Source organism: Physcomitrium patens, chromosome 1 (assembly GCF_059467195.1).
Source record: "Physcomitrium patens ecotype Gransden chromosome 1, ASM5946719v1, whole genome shotgun sequence".
Lineage (NCBI taxonomy): Eukaryota > Viridiplantae > Streptophyta > Bryopsida > Funariales > Funariaceae > Physcomitrium > Physcomitrium patens.
In genome coordinates, this window is record NC_143410.1 from 16,442,231 (window position 1) to 16,462,833 (window position 20,603).

The 20,603-nt window shown below is 31.8% G+C and overlaps 1 protein-coding gene and 1 long non-coding RNA gene across 2 annotated transcripts; both read right to left on the minus strand.

Annotated features, from left to right (window-relative positions):
• Positions 1–1,659: 1,659 nt before the first annotated feature.
• Positions 1,660–4,148, minus strand: LOC149989902 (uncharacterized). Its single transcript, XR_016497807.1, has 2 exons — positions 3,558–4,148; positions 1,660–3,437 (listed from the first exon to the last, which is right to left on the minus strand). It is a non-coding gene; the product is annotated as an uncharacterized LOC149989902 (long non-coding RNA).
• A 10,402-nt stretch (positions 4,149–14,550) lies between these two features.
• LOC112294148 (beclin-1-like protein) lies at positions 14,551–19,629 on the minus strand. The gene is made up of 12 exons (XM_024500569.3): positions 19,236–19,629; positions 18,914–19,111; positions 18,413–18,562; positions 17,887–18,137; positions 17,348–17,518; positions 16,990–17,114; positions 16,794–16,842; positions 16,451–16,609; positions 16,238–16,323; positions 15,835–15,897; positions 15,488–15,637; positions 14,551–15,192 (listed from the first exon to the last, which is right to left on the minus strand). The coding sequence occupies exons 2-12, from the start codon at positions 19,065–19,067 to the stop codon at positions 14,979–14,981; spliced, it is 1,572 nt and encodes a 523-aa protein (XP_024356337.1). The 5' UTR covers positions 19,068–19,111; positions 19,236–19,629; the 3' UTR covers positions 14,551–14,978.
• Between the last annotated feature and the right edge of the window lie 974 nt (positions 19,630–20,603).

The window sequence follows — 20,603 nt, forward strand, 5'->3', positions numbered from 1 at the left end:
TCCAGCATTATAATCTTTGACATTGTGTGGTCACTGACTGATATGAAAAGTTTTAATTGCAAATGACCATCAGCATTCTTAATCACTACACCATCAATACTAAACAAGCTGTTTTACCAATCATTACTCTATTGATTGTTCATTTTGAAAATTTGAGCTAAAACTGCTGTAAAAGTGTTGTCACGAGACTAGTGTTTCAATGCATATCTAGAAACCAGAAATATCATATTGTGAAAGGAAAAAAAAATAGTTTAAGATTTTTAAAATCCAATCCAATTTTATAAAGCTTGCGACTGATCACCAACCATACTAAACACACATGTATGTATGTATGTATACAATTGTGCATTATCATTCAAAAATAGATAATAAAATACAAATCTAATTTGTAATCTTTTTCATTTAAAAAACCAGCAATCACATGTCATTTAATTCCTCTGAGATAGAGTTTTAACTTGATAATTCCACAAATATGACATCTTCTCAATGGTCAATTTTGATTTGTGTAACACATCATCAAAGAAGTTTTGTTTCATATACAATTACGTACAAAATGTTTCACACATATGTTGCACATAATACATTTCACATAATACATTGCATAAGCAATGTTGCATTGTTATTCCAAACAGATTCCAAAATTAAAGAATATAATCATATGTTTTTAAATATTTTTTTTATTACATTAAAAATCAAGTACCAAGGAGGTTATAACAATGTAAAGCCATAGTTTGACATATAATTAATATACCCAAATGCATCATATTCAATTCTTCTTCTTCTCATACATCCAGGAAACCTTGTGGATGTACAACCATTGAAGCTTTCATGAATGAGAAGGTCTACTTTATTGTATTTCTAATGTCTCATCCATCTGCCCATTGAGACTTATATTTGAAGCTTTGTGGTTTGACTATGGAAAAGACATGGCCCTTGAAAATCCAACACTTATAATATCATTCTAGTCAATAAAAGAAATATAAAAAATAAAATAAATGAAATAAAAAGTCTATAACCCCATGGCACTCTTTGAATGAATAAGACTTGGCAAAGGAGCTTAAAAACCCAATTCATGGCAAGGCATATGTAATGAATGCCACTGACTTTGCACACATCTCCATACACACACCTCATTGCATGCTGCACTGGACCTGGGATCAACCATACTAATAAATACAACAAATAGTAATGCTGGACACCTCATAACCAGTTTTTATACTCTATATTAAACTGATTGCTAAACTCATCGTTGGACTTGTCAAGCAATGTCTACCAAGTTGAATAGTAAATTTAGTGCAACTTTTTAAATTTGGGTTCCTTTTCATGTTTGTTCACAAGAAGCATGCCTCACATTGCTCAATTGACTCAAAACAACGTTTTTTTATGTAAAATAGTGTGTGGGTGGATGGATCAAAACACATGCTTAATTTATTTATTCATATATATATATATATATATATATATATGTGTGTGTGTGTGTGTGTGTGCATTTTTGCTTGACCGAATCAACTGAATTTGATACTGATGGTTTGATTATTTTAGTAAGCCTTTACTAGAAAAGTTTTGATAGGTATATTCAAAAAATTCACACATCACTACAACATTTCTAATTCTAAACAAGTAATGATTTTTTATTTTTTATTTTTTTTTATTTTTCAATTTTGTCTGCAATCTGTGCATTTTTTGAGTTTTTCCTGTTGAATGCTCACCCAAATAATCAAACCATCAGTAAACTACAAATTTTGTCTTCAATTTTTATTTTATTTTATTTTATTTTTTAAAATTCTTATGCCATTGCATTTGTATTAAATTGAGAATAATCGACTAAAAAAACAATCATCCAAAAATCCTCACAATGCTTCAAAAACTACAAAAATAAACTTATGTATAATATTTTAAAATGATATAAAAATCGGAAATAAATAATTAATGTAGATTCCATTCCAACGTATGTGTACTATCTATATATGATTTAGCTATAAAGAATGCATTTATAATTAAGTTTATGCATCCAATGTTTAATACTCTGTCAGCTGTATGTAACTCTATAAATGTCTGCTAATTAACTTGATTGCTGTATACAAAACTGTTGACAGAAGTTGTTTGTATTTTTAATTCTGTAATGAGTATTAACAAATCAATAAGAAAAATCTTGTCAGTCACATGCATGGTCAAGGCTCTGTTTAACATTATTTCATGTAAAAGTGCAATATGATTTACAATAAATAATGACTATATTCGCCTTCACATGGCTAATTTATTGTTCCACTTGTTAATATTTCAAGCAAAGGTTGTGCACGAGAACACATCATTTCAATCCTTTTAGCTGCTTTAGTTTACTTGATATATTTAAGTTTAAACCTTTTGTTGTTACTGTGTATTATCGTGTCATACATACATACGTAAATATATACACACATTTATACATATTTGAATGTTCAATCAAAACTTCTGATCAATGAAAAAAAAACTAGAGAATTTTCTTCAATGAATTCTAGGCTTCCATACTTTAGCAAACCCACATTCTGATGCTAACTCATCATGTTTTTAAATTGGGAACAGTCATCATCATAAATTGTAAAAATACTTTGAAAATAAAAAAGGTACATTTGACAAATAAAAAAATAATGCAAAAGAATAAAATGGACGTTGTTCTGACATGACATAAAACTCACTCTAATGGCATTATTAAAAACTATTGGCATTTAAATAATTAGCAAGTTATATAAAACGGAATTCAATGAAATAATTTTTCATGTGTAGGACACATTTTATTCAACTGTTGCAGACTATGCATATGTGTGTGTAATATTTGATACAATTCGTTCAACACACTTTATATCTATGATATATGAACATTAAAGAGTTGCTCCTTAATAAATCAAAGATTACAAAACATTGAATGAAAACCATCAGAAAAACTTTTATAACATACATGCAATTAAAAGTACTGTACAATAAACTGTACAATTTAATATTCTTATTGTAATAAGAATATTCAAACATAAAGAATATTCAAATATTAAAGAAAGGATATTTAATTCAAATACAATTTAATATTTAAGAATTGATTAGTTCTTCAAACCTTATAGCATACATGATTCTAATATTAACTTGTAAATTTGTGGTTTAGAAAAGCAGTGATGTTTTTAGACTAAAATGTTTAGTAATTTGGCAAGTGTTGCAATTACTTCAAAATTATAGCATTATATACATTTCTGGATGTCAAGAAATAGATTTAGCATTCTTTATGTTGTTTTCACATAAAATATGAAAGCAAAATTCATGATTGGTTTACATCTTATTATGAAGGAGGAGACTTATTCCATGAACACCAAGTCTTGGATTCGCCCATCTGATAGTATTTTTATGGCTTCATTCCATTTGTTCAATAGACATAGTCGACAATTTTCAGCTACAGGTGAAAGAATGATCCTCTAAACACACAAAGAACAAGATAAACATGCCACTTAGACTGAAATACCCTAAAACTCCTCAAAAAACAAAACAAATAAATAAAAATAGGCACGGTTTGCAATAGAAAGTAGGTGAATCACCATAGGCTAGGTGACTTTCCGGTGAAGCATTGGAATTGGCCGTCCGGGAGAAACAAAAAAGGACAAAATATTTCCAGCATATCCAATTCTCCTTATTTTAGTTTAGAGAGTCATTCAAAAAATAACCGTTGGGTGATGAAACTAACCTATCCAAAAACAAATAATCCGCACACAGACAGACAGACAGACAGTCTGACAGTCTGACAGAGTTACATATATATATATATATATATATATAATCAGAGGCAGTAAAGCAAAGGCCATTCAAAATTGGTCCACAATGTTGATAAGTAGATTTACCAAATGGCAACCGATCCCAATTTCATTTAAAGCCTGGAGAGAGAGAGAGCTGGGCTCAAGCGTTCCAAACCTCCATTCCACTTGTGCAACTCCATTGTGCTAATTCAGACGAATCGTCGCTAACTTAGCGGCGGCTGTGGCAGCACTGGGCTTGTTGTCTGGTTCGTGCTTTAGCCATGAGGACAAAGGTGCCCCAGGCTACAATAGTTAGTTAGTTAGCAGGATAGATAGATAGACATATCTATTGGGTTGTAGGGATTGGCGCCAACTCGGATTGCTGGGTCTTCCAGCTAGGCGCTTTTAATGACAGCGTGGCATCAGTTTGTTTTTTGTTTTTGTTTTGTTTTTTTGTTTTTTTTTTTGACACAGATAGAGATTTCTCTATTGCAGAAAAAAGGAAAATAGATTACAATGATCCCAACCAGGACCGGCCAGGATTGGAGTTCTCCTAATACTAATGAAACAGGAGAACTTTGTTATTGTTCATTGCTGGTACTTACTAGTTTCCATTTAGGTTTATCCATTGTCCATGTGGCTAGGACATCATTGTCACACCATTGATGTTGGAATTGTTTGATACATTGTTCTCTACTCTTTGGATTTCCTTTGCATTTGTGTTGGGATATGGATCCATGCAATATACTTGTAATGTACAAGGTTTAGGCATATCTTATTATGCATTTTTTGTGATGACCAATGTAACTCGTTGAAGGTTATATCACTCTTTTCAATCTACAAGAGCCATGTTATTACTCCTTCTAAGAGCAACCAAATTTGGCTTACTTTCCACAATCTATAGAAAGTTCTATATGCAAAAATATAATGTTTCTAATTTGCTAGAAATTGTGTGGATTGGATGTTATGTCTTTCCATCATGTCTTTTGCCTTGATTTCTATAGTCGTGTTATTGGCTCTAGTATCTCCATTGATCCTACTAATGTTACTTGTCATCAATGTGGTGAGAGTGAGAACCCTTTTCTAGGTGGATGGAGCTTTATTCTTTGGTATGAATTGAAGTAGGATATGTATCTTCTTTTTTTATGCCCTTTGCATCAATGGACACTCTTAAAAATGGTGGAGGACTAGTTCTTGCATGCCATTCATATATATTAAGGAATATTGGTTTAAGCTCCAATCTATCTATTATTCCATACCATGTATTAACTAATATAAAAATAATGCCATATAAGCCATATTAATCCAACTTCTTTTCAAATCTATTATAAATCTCATACATTTAGCCACTTTAATTTATAATTGTGTTGAAGGATCCTTGCCCACTTTGATTCTACCATCAAAGGTACTACTTGTTGTTTTTTAAGGATTGTCTGGCTAATAGAAAGTATGTAGTATATGAAAGGGCCTTAATTGCCTAAGTTGTATTGCCTTAGATTCCATTCTAGCTAATCACCTCATCCATAGAATTAGAAGATCAACTTTTTTTTAACATCGTGGTAGGTTGGCACCACCTTCATATAATAGAGTTGTCCACTAATCTAAATGCAACTTCAAATCTATTCACTTGCTTCTATATTAAATATGTCATAATTCTTATTTCTCTCTAGTAGAAGGTGTACCATGTAAGTGTTGACAATATATATTTTATACCTCATTGGCAACCAAGCATCTACTTGATTCAATTCCATATAGATATAAAATAAAATATTATTGATAATAATATATTATTAAATATTATACCTTAACTTATTAGATTTATTTTTATTATGTCATAATAAATAAATATATATATATATAGATATAAGCATACAAGAGTGCATCTATATTTGAGGTTGTCAAAAATAAATCAAATAGTATTCTTAATAAATCGTTCACATTGTCTAGGTCTGCTCGTGAAACTCTAAGTCGGTTTATCTACAACAATCTAAAAAGTGCATGGTTGCATTTCCAAAAGCCAATAGATTTTAACTAATTCAATAGTAAGCCAAATGCTAAATAAAAAGTTTTAAGTATGTAAAATAAGCACCTAACTCAGTCTTCTTTTTCTAAGAAAATCTAGGATGTATCATTTACATATTAAGCTAAGACTTGTTGGTAATCCAATTTTGGTAGCTCAATTACATACATATTCCTAATTATTATATCTTTTGCAACTAAAGTGTTTATTACTTTAGCCATAATCAAGAAAAAATAAGGAGCAATTAGACACCTATGTCTTATTTCTCTTGTTACTAAAAAGAATCTCAGAATATCCTATTAGCCTTGAGACTAACTAATGCATCTTTCAACAAGAGCCATACCATATCCATGAACTTCTTTGAAAAGTCTAGTATTGCCATAGCTCTAAATAAAAAATTATATTCCACTATATCATATGCTTTTGAAAAATCCAATTTAAAAAATAACAATAGCTGGTTCAATTGCTATATCCATGCCATGGTTTCTTGAGTGAAAAAAAGATTATCTAAGATGAACCTTGTTGATCACAATGCCAATTGATTTACATTAATCACAATTATGAGGACTAGCTATAGCTTGACCTACAATGCTTTTGTATAAATTTTGTAATCTAGATTCAACAATGTAATTGGCTACCAGTTTGTTAATGTACACTAACATCTACCTTAATGTAGAAGAGCTATAATACCTCTGATAACTTTGGCAAAAGATGTCCAATCACAATATTATTATGAATCATATTAAGATATTTTTGTCCTAATATAAATCATATGAATCCTAATATTATATTCTTGAGATTCAATGACTTATTCAAAGACATGTTGCTAAGAGGACAAGCTAGCTTTATTAATATTAATAGTGCTTTCAACATATTTTCCATTTGTTTGTCTAGCCTTGTGGACAAAGAGCTAACTACTTGATAATCGGGTCTTTTGTTGCAATTTTACTTAAATAACATATGTATAAGCAAGAAAATTAATCTATACATATATGCAACATAGCAGCTTGATTGGAATGTAATTGTCTAAATTAATCTTTTAATTTTGTTATATATGAGGTTATGAATTGTTCATAATTAGCTCTAAAATACTCTTATAAGCACATATCTCCAAAATTCTTATCTTAAGCCCATTGTATAGCATTTGTTTTTCAAATTTCTTATCTTTTAGTGCCTTTAGATTGTTGGGATATATTGCAATAACTTCTTATAAGTTCAATTTACTTGGAATATTTTATAACTCAACTACTATCTCTACAAGTTATTGGCAAAATATAGCCTCTTTCATATGCCACTTTCTTGCCTTTTAAATACATAAGTTCTTATAGAAATTTATGTAATATCTATTTTTTTTTAAAATGACAGATCAATGTAGTTTGCCTAAAGATATTGGATCTATTTATATATTGCCAAATCTTTAAGAAAATAATAATTTATGATATACTGCAAATATCGCTTAGATTTTAGAAGTAGTCGTACATGATTTTGCACTAACAAGTGGTTGAAGTATGTGTTGTCCCTATATATGTGATATTTTATACTTGTAGATGAAATTCCAAGTAAATAAAAGGTATAGACCTTGTCTAACCAAGCCATAATCTGCATATCATCTTGGCATCTATTGTCTCAACTAAATCTTTTCATGTTGGAAGCAAAGGAGGTGTCATTGATATAAAAGGTATGGATGATGGTCATAAATAAGTATTATTAATATATTAATAGTAAGAAACTATATATATTAGATTTATTATCATATTTTTTAGTAAATTTTTTATCACATTTAATAATCCATTCATATTTTTTTCAATAAGATATGTAATAATTTTGAGCAAAGTCCACACCTTTCAATAAATTTGAAAGAAATATAGATATTCAAGATAGTAATATTTATATTAAGTATATTATGTAGGAATATTTATTGAATGTGGTCTATTTAAAAGTATCCATCATCAATAGTTTAATGGACCATACAAGGCTCTATCTATAGACAATTACTTTTATTATAGGTTCTATCTAATTATATTATATTATTGTATACAATAGACGCCTCTTGCTTATAGAAGCTCATATCAAGCTAAATGGTGTCTTTCAATACAAGAAGTTTAGTCCTCCAAAGCTTCTATTTTTATAGGCATAATACAACAAGTGTAGAGATGTGATTCCAAAATAAATTATAAACTTAAGAAACCTTATTAGATGCATTAAGTCCCTAAATATTTCAATAAAAAAAATTGATCTTCATGTTAATAAAAATAAGAGAGGTTTAGCTTGCCCTTGAATAACTTCTAATATTGTATGGTGATCAATATTTAATGATGATGAAAACATAACACATAATTATGTTTTAAAAATACTAACTAATTATTGAATTAAGAAATGTTTTGATTAAATAAATAATATACAAGATGAGATCCAAAGAATACATTCTCTAGTTTTTAACCTTGCAGCTACTTATAAAATAGGAGAGTAAATTTAAATGACCTGTCTTAGTTTGTCATTCAAAGAATTCAACCTAAAGATCATATATTGAGATAAGAGTTTGTTTTAAGAAAATACAAAGTTTCTAGCTGCAACTAGATATGATCAAACATTGTCTTTCATTCAAATAAACTCTACTACCTCATATGTACTTGAAGCTCTTAATAGTATGTAATAGCTGACATTCTTTTTTTATTCAAATATATATCATAGCTCCATACTTCATTAGATTTGAGCATGTGATAGCTTTTGGAAGAGATATTCAATTCTTACATATATACACCAAATTTTACTTCCTAAATTTCTTTATAACATAATTCATAAGCAAAAAAAAATATTGGTCATATTAGTACAAGGCAACTGATTCTATTTTATCAATAAAAGGTACTAAAAGATACCACAAATTTACAGTAACTTTTTTATAGAATAAGTGGAATATTTTTAATAATCTTATAATAAGATGAATAACTCTTCAAAATCTAAAATCCAAATTCAAACCTACTTTAAATAAAACCTCCAAAAAAAATCCTAAAGAGTAGCTGACTCTTTTTTTATCCAAAAAAATCCTACAACTTCATAATAACTCTTCTTAAATTAAGTAAGAGATTTTTAGAAATCTTATAAAGAAAAGAATAAATTCTAATAATCTCAGATTTAAATTCGAAATATACTGTAGAAAAACCTCTAAAGTAAAACCTTAAAAAGTCCATGGTTCTTTCTTAATCAAAAAAGACACCACACTTTTATAGTAACTCTTCTTGAAGCAAAAGAGAGCTTTTTAGAAAGCTGATAAAGAGAGAAACAACTCCTCAAAGTTTCAAATCAAAATTTGAAATATACTATGAAAAAACCTCCAAAGAAAAATATTGAAGAATGACTAATTATTCCTAAGAAGAGAGAGTCCAAAGAAAGGAGAAGGATAAAACGGTTCAAAAGTCAACACCAGTCTATGTTATTCCATTTCAATTCATATTTCTTCACTTTAGCACCATACCATTCTATCTCAAGTTTATACTAACCTATCTTGATTTATATCTATAATTTTTATTTTTATTTTATTTTATTTTTAATCTTTTCTTCATTTATTTTTTATTACAAATCAAATTTTTATAATATTTTATAATATTTTTATATATTTTACTATTTCCCAACATGACACCAAATAAATAAATAGTCTCGTTTATGTGCATCTCTGTCACGAACTATATTATGCAAATTATATTTCTAATTGCTATATAGAATTAGATATTATTTGGTAAATTTCTTACATGACAAAAGGATGACTCCTTATTCAATAGTAAATATGCCCTATGAGTTCATGTTATGTAATTCTTATTTGTTGTTTCAATTTAGATATTTTTTCTATTTAATTGCCATTTTCAAATTAGTCCATCTTTGAAATTCCTTCCATTCCTTGTTTAAGAATTTTTTTTAGTTTCATAGGCCAAGGATCCTTTAATGTTATCAAATTAATGTAGAATTAGATGTTATTTGGTAAAGACAATGTGACCTTTTGTTTTGAAAAAGGCATCATATATTGATTATTTTGCTTAATCATGTATGGACTATATGGCTTGTTTGTGTTTTTGTCTAATTTTCTCTCCTTGTTTTAAGTATGTATCATCTCAAATAGAGCATGTGTTGTGTTGGACATTGATGTACATGTTTTTTTTTTCTTTCTTGCCACTTATTGTAAGTTTTCAAGAATTCATTTATGTTTGAGAACTCACTTGTATTGGATAAGAATTCATTCTTTTTTAATGTCTCTCAATTTCTCTATTATACCCTATTTAAGCTTTCTCATTTATCAAGAAATGACATAATATCTAAAACTATATTCATATCTGGTTGTATTGGTTATATCCTAAATTAGTCGAGTTACTAAAGTTGGTAAATAAGTTTATTGAATGAATTACATTAAGCAAGGATTGTCTTCTAATAGGATGGATTGATAGAACTATTATTGAGGAAAGGATCTAGCTTCATACTTCTCTAGACATTGTAGCAATAAGGTGCATAGATTGGTTTTGTTCTTTTTGAGATTCTATGGATACTACTATATGCAATCACATCCATCTTGATCTTTGCACAACCAAATATTCTTTCACAAGATGTAATGTTAATAGATAGTAGTGGCATTAAATCAATAATTTATTATAATCAATGTTGATAAATATTGTATCTTTGATAATAGGATTTACAATGTCCAATGTTAGGTTGAATGATATTTTGGTTTTAAGAGCTATATAGAATTTTAATCCAAACAATGCGAGTTTCTTCTGTACTTACTCAAAAAAAATCTTAGACTTGGAATCAAATCTTAATCACTACTTTAGAATTCATTTGGTATTGATTTTAGGATTATCTAGACTAACATGTGTATCTCAACATCTTGAACAAGATTAAATCTTAGAATCCAAAGATGAAATATGAATGACTTCCATTAAAAGATGTGGGATGTATGCATCAACAACTTTTGAGTGGTAGCTTCTTCTCTCTTAATTACTTAAAAGAAACTATTTTAAAATTCTTAACCTAATTTAGGTTCTTCAATTTTCTTTAGTAGATTGACCATCCACTCTTGTAAAGACTTATGTAGTTATTTATCTCCCACAAAGTATGCTTTTACAACCATTTTTGAAAATAATCTATTTTTTGCTATACCTTGGCTTCATTTAAGATTACATGTACAACTTTCTTAACTAACAAAAAACCTTTACTGCTTCAAAACAAACCATCAAGAAGGATCTCACTTAGGATTACTCATATAGGATGGATATTTGCATGTTTTTTCATATATGTGGCTATAGCAATAAGTTATTGTTCTATTCTATCTTCATTGCTTGCAAGTTTTGCATGTCACTTTTTTTTTGACATTGTAGGTGATATTAATACATGTGCCAACCTTATCTTTACTGCCATGGTATAAGTTGTAGTTAATCTCATTTTTACATACTATTGTAAGAAGAACTTTTTTTCTTCTTGTATGGTTGCTTATGAATAACATACATTTCTTAGGTTTGCATTTTGTACTAATTCTTCAATAATTCTAAAATCCTAATCTATCCCATTCTAAGTTGAAAATCTTTGTGCGCCTTTATGCATATGGAAGGTTTTTGATGCCTTATAGAATATGTAAGGTAATTAAAGATTAGATCTACAATAAAATCACAAGCTCAATATATAAAAACTATACTTTTTCACAATGATTTTTGCACTTATGCACAGGAGCTTGCCAAAGCCTTATCTTTGTCATGGTTGTTCTCTAATAGCATATTCATCGTTTAAAGACTACTAAGTTGCTACCATTCATCTTCATTTCCTTCTCTATTTTTTCTTTTATATTATTCTATTATTATTATTATTATTATTATTATTAGTAGTAGTAGTAGTAGTGTGTTTTATTTTTATTTTTATATTCTTTAATTTTTTGTCACTAAATAAAGTATATATTAATAGAGAATTATTGTGTGTATAGCATCTTGGGATCTTATATCTTCAAAGAAAAAAAGCAAGAGGGTGTACTAATACATAGCACATCTATTAACCTAAATTGGTTATTTCTTATAGATCATGCACTATTAGGTTACATTGTGCAATTCTTGAATTCTATGTATTATTTATGTTTATTTTTTTATTGATGGTGTATTTTTAATTATTTATGGATTTTTTTAATAGATGTTTTATTATTATTGCTTAATTATTATTATTTTTCATCTTATTACACATCACTTTCTATAAAATCTTGCCATATTTCAACAATTTATTTTGGATTAACTTCTGTATATAAATATTATTCCATGTATCACTCCTTTATTACTTTTGGTATTAGGTTATTTCTTACAAATAATAACCATAATTAAACTTAGACTTCACAAGGTTTATTCTAAATTAATCATTTTTTTAAGGACAAGGTTAGTTTTTACAATGCAACTTTAAAAAGATATTATATTTTATTATTATTATTTTTGTTGAATATTAGAACTTACTCTTTAATAATTATTGTATTTAGGTTGGTTGGAAAGAAAAAAGAAGTATTAAATGTACCTAAGTTCAATATCTTAATTGCAACTCAATAGATTTAGTCATTGGCTATAAAATGTGACAAGTAAGTTGATCACCATTTTGTACTTAGTTGCAAATATAAATAAGTAAATAAATAAAGTAATAAAATACTCTATAGAATGAAGAGACACTCTATTCATAAAAATTTCATGGTTGATGGGTAATTAAAAAAACTACTAATGGCGTTGCAGTGTACCAAAAACCAAGTTTTAACAAGGCATTCAAAAATTAATTAACTTTCATTGTTTAACGCATGATCACATTCATGACATCTAATTGTAAATGAATGCTTTATAATTTACTACATATAAAATAATAATTATATAATAAAATTGATGGAAATTTAAAATATTTTTAATAATGATTAAAACAAACAAACAAACAAAAATGAATTGTATTCAAGTAACCTTTAAAATACAACAGCCATTTTGGATTTCACAAAAAAAATAGTAGAACAGCCAATAAAGAATTTATAACATGCATATAGATTTTTATAAAAAATAATAATATATATATATATATATATATATATATATATATTTTTTTTATAAGAAAATTGTTTTCTTTTTTCTTTTCTTCTTCTTCTTCTTCTTCTTCTTCTTCTGTTTAAAAGTTTATTTTCTTTGGGTGATTATCTTAGAAGTCTTACATTAAAGTGTAGTCATTTTCTAGTCCTGTTATGTTATAATGTAACTTCCACTATTGTAATTTTGAAAAAAAAAAAATAAAAAAAAATCATTGAATTATTTTTTCATTCAAAAAGTATTTTATTTATGTATTTATAAATATTAAAATAAAAATTCAAACTATTTCTATGATAAGATGTAAAAATGATTTTTTTTACTCAATTAAAAATATTTCCATAAATTTATAATGGACTCTACTCGTTTTATTTTTGATTTGGTAGTGAGACAAAAACTCCAATCAATTCATAATATTTTAAATAAATGAATAAAAAAATAATGAAATTTAGAAAAGAAAAAATCTACATATTAAAAATGGATCGTCCTTTCAGGTTGATTGTGGTATTAAGGCATAAGATAAAGGCATCATAAATTGTCAACTCATGTTTTTTATCAAAAATATAAAACAAATAAAATACTTACACATTCACTATGGCACTTATAAACAATTGCTATGTTAAGTTTATGAAATCATAAGAAATGAAACTATTTTCAAACTATTGTAGTGAGAACAGTAAAGATAATCACATAATTACTTAACATTTGATACTTACTTAAAATAACTATAGGTAATCCCTTGGGATAGTAAAAATATTATTAATTTTGTAGTATGTTTTAAAAAAAAATCAAAATCAAAATCATAAAAATAAACCAAGTTTGGTTTTTACCATCATAAATATTAAATACTATTCACAAACTTAGACTGTTGATCAGTCAAAACATTTATTATTTGTTAAATACTTGCATCGTTGCAAGACAACTAGGTTTTGTAATGTTGTGGTTACTTGTCACTAAAATGTGTGATCACGATGTGTCTTCAAAAAACATAAATTAAAAGTCATAGAATACTCATGTCATTTAATTCAAAAAAAAAATTATTACATTATCTTCCCTGGGTCACCTCTATGCAAATGTTTTTGCAACCTTGTGCTTTGATAAATAAAATAAAATAATACGTATATGATTTACATCTCATCTGGTCGTAAACGTGGATTTTCTTTATTATTTTTTTCAAAACAAATAGCATTTGTACTGTTGTTTGCCTAACTAGTTGCATAGATACAGGCTGAAAAATCCTAAAAATTGACCATGTTTATCATGCTTCACATCCTGTACGATTTCACTAACAGAAACTTCATCAAAATTGTGCTACTTACTTTAACAAGTCCATATTTGAAGAAAAATGGTTAAGGATCCAGAATTTAGCCTTCATTTAAGCCACTACGGGGATGCGTGAACTCGTGAAAATCTGAGCTGCCTATTCAAATGCTGTGGCTGCTGATGGCCACATGTGGGAAAACAACCAGGTCAACCGATGGACAGCGACACCGCTGTACATGGATGCTCACGAATTAATTACGGATTGCATCACTATACATCAGGCAGCTCAAGTCAACCCAGTTCCACGAGAGGGAGAAAGAGCTGCTTGAAGGTTGGCTCAGAGTGGCTCAAGTGGGGCTAGGTTCTGAAACCAAGAAAATCACTAGTGTAAACCATTGCCACTTGTCAGAGTAAAAACAGAACTACCCTCACAATTCAGAACGCTTCAAGGTTTTTGAGACCAACACAAGGCAACAGTTAACATTTTAACATCACCTGAATGATGGACAAGTCTTCCACCTTCAAATGTACAGCATGTACAACGTTTTCAAGATTTTCATTCTTGGCTCATTGAGAGTGCACCCACAATGATTTTCTCCCTCGTATGCATTCAAAAGTACACCTACCTTTTCATACAAGTAAAGTACATATTGTACAATCCGCCCTAAAGAAAACCTACTTATTCGAGACTTGGAGCATGCGTAGACAAAGTGACTACCTTGGCTGCTCTATTCAACTGCTGAGGTTGCTGACTGCCACATGTGGGATAATAACCATGTCTAGGGATGGACAGCAACAAGGCTGTCAAATGGATGTTCATCAATCGGGTTACAAATTGCGTGACTGTGGACCATGCAGCTCAAGTCGAACCAGTTCGATTCAACCCACTTTGCCACGAGAGGAGGAGCTGCTTGGGCCAGAGGAAATGCCCGTTGATGCACTTGATGATGCTGGTTGGGATGCAGTAGTCCCGATCAGCCAGTACAGAGCCCACTTTAGATTACAAAGAGTGAGCTTTAAGGCTTTTGTCCATCTTTCTTGCCGGTTGAAACTCTGTGTAATGGTGAGTTCCTCCACTTTATCATTCTCAATCCTGCATAACGATCACAATTTCGATGAGGGATGATCTTTAAGCAGCAAAACTACCCGTGTGTACCACCAAAGTTATAAAAGTCACAAATGCTGCTTTCTTATAGTAGGGTTGAAAGAAGCTTAAGCCCCAAAATAACGTCACCGTGTGAGTTCAGAATGTTCAATGATTTATGAACACAATGAGTTTCATTTCAACAGGTCACACAAAATTTAAAACTTTGGCTTTAATTATTATTTCTTTGAAAATAGAAGAATTTGAGTCAAACGAGGGTAAATAGTGGGTGCGGATTGCTAACTTGTACGGGAGCTTGAAGCACTTTTCAGGTGGAATATTAGCTTCCTTGTCTTTGGCATTTGCGAATTCAGCAAACTCCTTCAGACACGCAACGAAGAAGGTCATGGCCTTGTCATACCGTGAGCTCCAAAAAAGGTTCACTGGTCCATACCTGTTTCAAGAAAGATAGGTCATGCCTGTAATGTTTTGTAAGCTACAATTGGAAAAATCCTCCACAAAAAAAATAACTGTAGATTCTTGATACGCAGTACCACCGCCTTGGTTAATCAATTTGAAACAAGATTGGCTAAAAGAAAGATGCCAATTTTTTCACTATACGTTGGAAGATGCAAGTTTATCTAAACTTACAGCTCATAAGTATTTTTGTTGTCTGCAACCTTGGGGTAGCTACCCATTGGTATTATTTGGTAGCTGTAACAGCGTGATGGAAAAAACAGGAACTTAGGGACAAGATGTAGAATAAGGGAAATAAACACCAACGCTCCAAAAGCGCCTATTTCAAAATCCTCTACCAACCTTTGAAAAAAGTTTTACTTTAAGAAATACAAATACAACATTCAGTCATATATATATGGTCAATTGCACCCAAGACCTCATGACAAGTCTCATCTATCAAGGAGAGCACGAAAGCAGTTTTTACGCACTTTTGACCAAAGAAGTTTGTGAACAAATTAAACCACCGTGAACAGACATCATCAAACAAAATGACCAAATTGGACTTCTACACTTGAATAAGGTTAAGGATGCATACGAGAAATTGAGGCAGCAGAATTGAGCCATCGTATGCAAAAGTAAGCACGCCTGACCCCACGCTGCATTGATCTCATCCCATTCCACCTGTAGAAGACTACAGATAATCTTACTACCTCAAAAAAAATGGAATTGCAAGGACGTCATATAATGAACAATACTTATATACAATCGACATATATTCTGCAAGTCTATCACGCAGGAAAGTACTTACCGGCACGTTAGGTAAACGTCCCAACCGGAAATTGTTTATAGTACCGAATTCTCCATCATGCCAAATATGGAAGGCGTCATTGAGTACATTGGTGCGTTTCAAGAGCTCTAGCTGCGATTGGACAACTTCGATTTTTGCCAAAATACCATCTCTATCCTCCTGTATGCGGTCACTAAAATGTGTCACTAAACATTTCGAATAAGGCAGCCATAGGCAGCGAACTGATAACAGACTTTTAACTTGCACTTGTCTTCACACTAAACTTGGTTCACTTAAGGCACAAAAAATCACAACCAAGTGTGTAAGAAATACGAGGATAAAATAAGGAAACAATTTAACTCACCTGATGCACGGTCAGATTCAGCTTAAAATCATTGAAATCATGCCAGAACCTGCAAAGACAACATACCAAGATTAGTGTCACGGAAACCTGAATAGAGCGCACTAACATAACTGAACTGTTATAAGGTCGACTGCTACGCCACCAATATTCGGAAGGATAGAGGTATCAACGTAGATCAAGCTTTGTCTCATCTTACTTCTCTTCAAGCTCTAGAAAGTCTTCAGTCTTGAGCTCAACGTCATGGATTTGAGCCATTGTCTCTTCCTTCTGTTGTTCAATGTCCCTAATTGCTGCTTCCAACCTCCTTTCATCCTCTTCCGCCTTCAGAACCAATGGAAAGGAATTCGATTTAGCAAAATATGGGAGGATTGAAAATTGGAAGCTTCCGAAATGAAGACCACATATGTTACAATGATCTCATTAAAAATGATTGAAAAAAAGGCTAGAGAAGTAGCACAACACTTAAGGGATAGCAATAGATACTTTTCTGTGGGTGAAAGGTTGAATTATCTAGGAGAGTAAGAAAGTTTTGCATGTTAGGGTTTGAGCCACACCTTGAGTTTTTCTTTCAGAAAATCCTCTTCATTAAGAGCTTCAACGGAGTCTTTCTCAAGTCGATCAAGGCAAGTATGGTAAGCCTTGATGTCATTGTTTACATCTTCCATCTGCTTGTCTAACTCTTCTGATAATGCACGCATGCACTCCAAACATAGAGGCTGCTCTACCTGTTGAAAAAATGGCTTCTAGTAATTTAGTCACCAAAATGAAATCACTGCAGTAGCCGCACACATCTAATCATCCTAAATCCAACGAAGAAGAAAGATACAAAGAAAATATTATCAGTATAGTGCAGATCGAACTCAGCTCTAGAGCCACATAAAACCAGGAAGGTGAAAGTACTGGCACAGGCCAGCATCTGAATACACGAAACGGTGTTGAACAATTGCAATGCCTAACCCTCAATATGCTAAAATATTGTGACATCCAGTGACCATAAATTCTGAGCAAGCGCATGATATTATGATGGTTGATTGTAATCACATGGGTTACATGAGATACCGTCATGAAAAGAAAAATACAGGAGGAAAACTACCTGTGTTTGACTCGATGCAATTTCAAACGCACGAGTGAGGACATTAACAGTCGCATTAAAACTTGCATTACTGGTGTGCTGGCCACCGCTGTTGCTTCCACCCATCCCTCCCATGTGAACAACGGCTGCCTCACCAAGAGGATCAAACGTGTACAAAGATGCTGCTGCGGAAGGCAGCACTACGAAAGACTCATCCATAGCCCGTCCACCATGAGTGTCGCCAGTATTAACTATTGGATGAGGATTGGCACCTACAGATTGAGTAGCCCCTGAATAAGCATGTGATTCTTGGAAAGAACTACGGGCAGGACACCCTTAACAAATTTCAGAAAATGACCACCTTATCTAGGAAGGAATGTACAGACTGGAATAATTTAACCGTTTACAATTACTACTAAAAGGTTCAAAAGTTTAAACTTCTCCTTAACTGCATATTCAGAATATTTGTGTACTTTAGAAATAAATTAATAGACTAGAAGAAGATTACATAAACCCCTCTTTCTTTGCAAAATTAAGGAGAGCGTACCAGGAGTTGGATAATGTAGTCCCCCAGTCCTAGGACGAGGAGGCAGAAATCCTGGTTTAAGTCCACCCTGCTTCGGCAACACCACAAAAGAGTGATCCATCCGGCTGCTTGCAAGAACGCTTCCACTTCCATGCGCTGGTGCTTGCACCCCTGAAAACAAAGCAAGTAATTTTGTTTATCAAACACATACTCATCCCGATGGCTTACACAAGGATAATTGGACGATTACTTCTAACAGCACAATCGCCACTCTTTCGGATTTGTTATAAAAATCAATCTTAAGATTACTGTCTAAATCATTCTGACGTCGCCTATTGGGGACAGTATATAACTCCACTGTCAAAATCAATAAGATCATTACATCAAAGGCCAGGCGATTCCGGTGTTTGTTAGCTTCAATACAAGCTTCGCCGGAACCTAAGGTTATAAGCTTAATACACATCGACTCAATCGAATTAAATCTTAATTTATAATTGCTGGCAAACCAGATAACAAACGTACCTGACCGTCCAGACTCGGCTGCGAATCGTTCGGCAAAAGTGTCCGCGCCAGTGACAATAAAAGGATGTCGACACATTTGACACAGCCATCTTGGCGAATTAAGATCACCTCCCAAGCCAGCCCTACCACCTCTACCACTTGCTTCTTCTTTCATCTTGGCCCTCAAACCTCAACCCACAAGAGAAGATCACCTCCAATCTACAAATTCCGATAACTCGATCCAAATCAGTACAGACCAGCATGCAGAAATGGACGATCCACCATAAAAATAAACTAAAACACTCGAAATCCCACACTGCAGCCAAGAGCACAATTACCCTACCACGAGAAGGCAATCACATGCTCTGACAGGATTTGGTTGACCAATCAAGGTTCCTGGCTCAAATTTGGGTTCACGACTCCCGAGAATTGGCAACATCAGCAGCATCAACAGCCTTACGTCCAAAGAAGTATGAGTCTAAGAATCCATATAGAACCCTCCAATTCTGTACAAGAGCCGTGGTGGAAATTCATAAGCTCTTATGGTATCTCGAAATCTTCCAAACCCTAAATTCGTTTGTCGTAGCAGTGCAACAAGCTGGCTGCAGCAGGCAACGTTGCCCCGCACCGAAACGCGCACTGGCCTGTGTGCCAAGCGTTCTTCGCACGTCGTCGCCGAGATTTTGCTGTTGTGGAAATTTGTGGAGCTCGTCACGACCGAAGTTGCTGGACTCGGCAATTGAAACCCTAAACAGTGTTCGTAGGAAACAAGAGTGGTCCACCACGAATTGGCTGAACGCAGTCGTCGGCGATGGGGATGAGGTTTTCTGTTTACATTTTAATAGAATCTGTACATTGTATGAATGAATTAAATGGTAAATAGAATGTTTCGTAAAAATAAACATTAATGTTGATATTTGTGACTTACGTATAAGAATCTTAATATAGTTCAAAATTAGGTGAAGTGGAGAGTAGAAGAATTAAATAGTGTTGAACTCCATCTTATTTAAAGCTTAGGTGAGTTATACATAAGACTGTTTTAATAATTATGAATTGAATTGAAGATCGAGGGAAAAATGTTAGTTCTTTAAAACGAAAGTAACTTATTATTCATGTGTATATTTTGGAATTTAATGGTAAAAAGTATGTTTGGTAAAAATAAACATCATTGAAACTTTTTTTGACATCAATGTGTTTAATTCAATTAATTATGTCTGTATCAACGTGTTTCAAATACAACATTTTAATTATGAATTACAAGTATTTTATAATTACGTTAATCATTTAATATTTATGGAGGAAGGAATTATTTTATCATTTTATTGTGAACCAAGTGAGTGTCTAATTTTTTTAAAAAACACAATTAGTAAGTGTCTAATAAAAATTTATTTTATTATCAAAATTGAAGCAATGTAAATCACTGAAGGCATGCGGGGAGAAACAGACGAGGAGATTAAATAGAGTGAAAAAAGTAGAGGGGGAAATAAATGGGGCAAGAGGGTGGGGAAGGCCTGGGCCGGTATGATGGGACGGCATCCATGACAGGAACCTGCAAGAAAGGGTGGGATAGGGTCACATGGCAGACTGGAAGCCCCGGTCATGTGGCTCAAGTCACTGTCAAGTGACAGTGCATGCCTCCCGCCCCCGCCCTCGACCCAGTCGTAATCGTAGCTCGTCACGCCAGTTCAAGGCCGTGGTGGCCTGGTCGGCT

What these genes read in the sequence shown, in the direction of transcription:
- LOC112294148 (XM_024500569.3), bottom strand. Translation starts at nt 19,067, where the DNA reads ATGAAAGAAGAAGCAAGTGGTAGAGGTGGTAGGGCTGGCTTGGGAGGT. An exon ending in ACTACATTATCCAACTCCTG is followed by an intron (nt 18,138 to 18,412) that starts GTACGCTCTCCT and finishes CTCAATCTGTAG; the next exon opens with GTGCCAATCCTCATCCAATA. An exon ending in TGCTTCAAGCTCCCGTACAA is followed by an intron (nt 15,193 to 15,487) that starts GTTAGCAATCCG and finishes ATCGTTATGCAG; the next exon opens with GATTGAGAATGATAAAGTGG.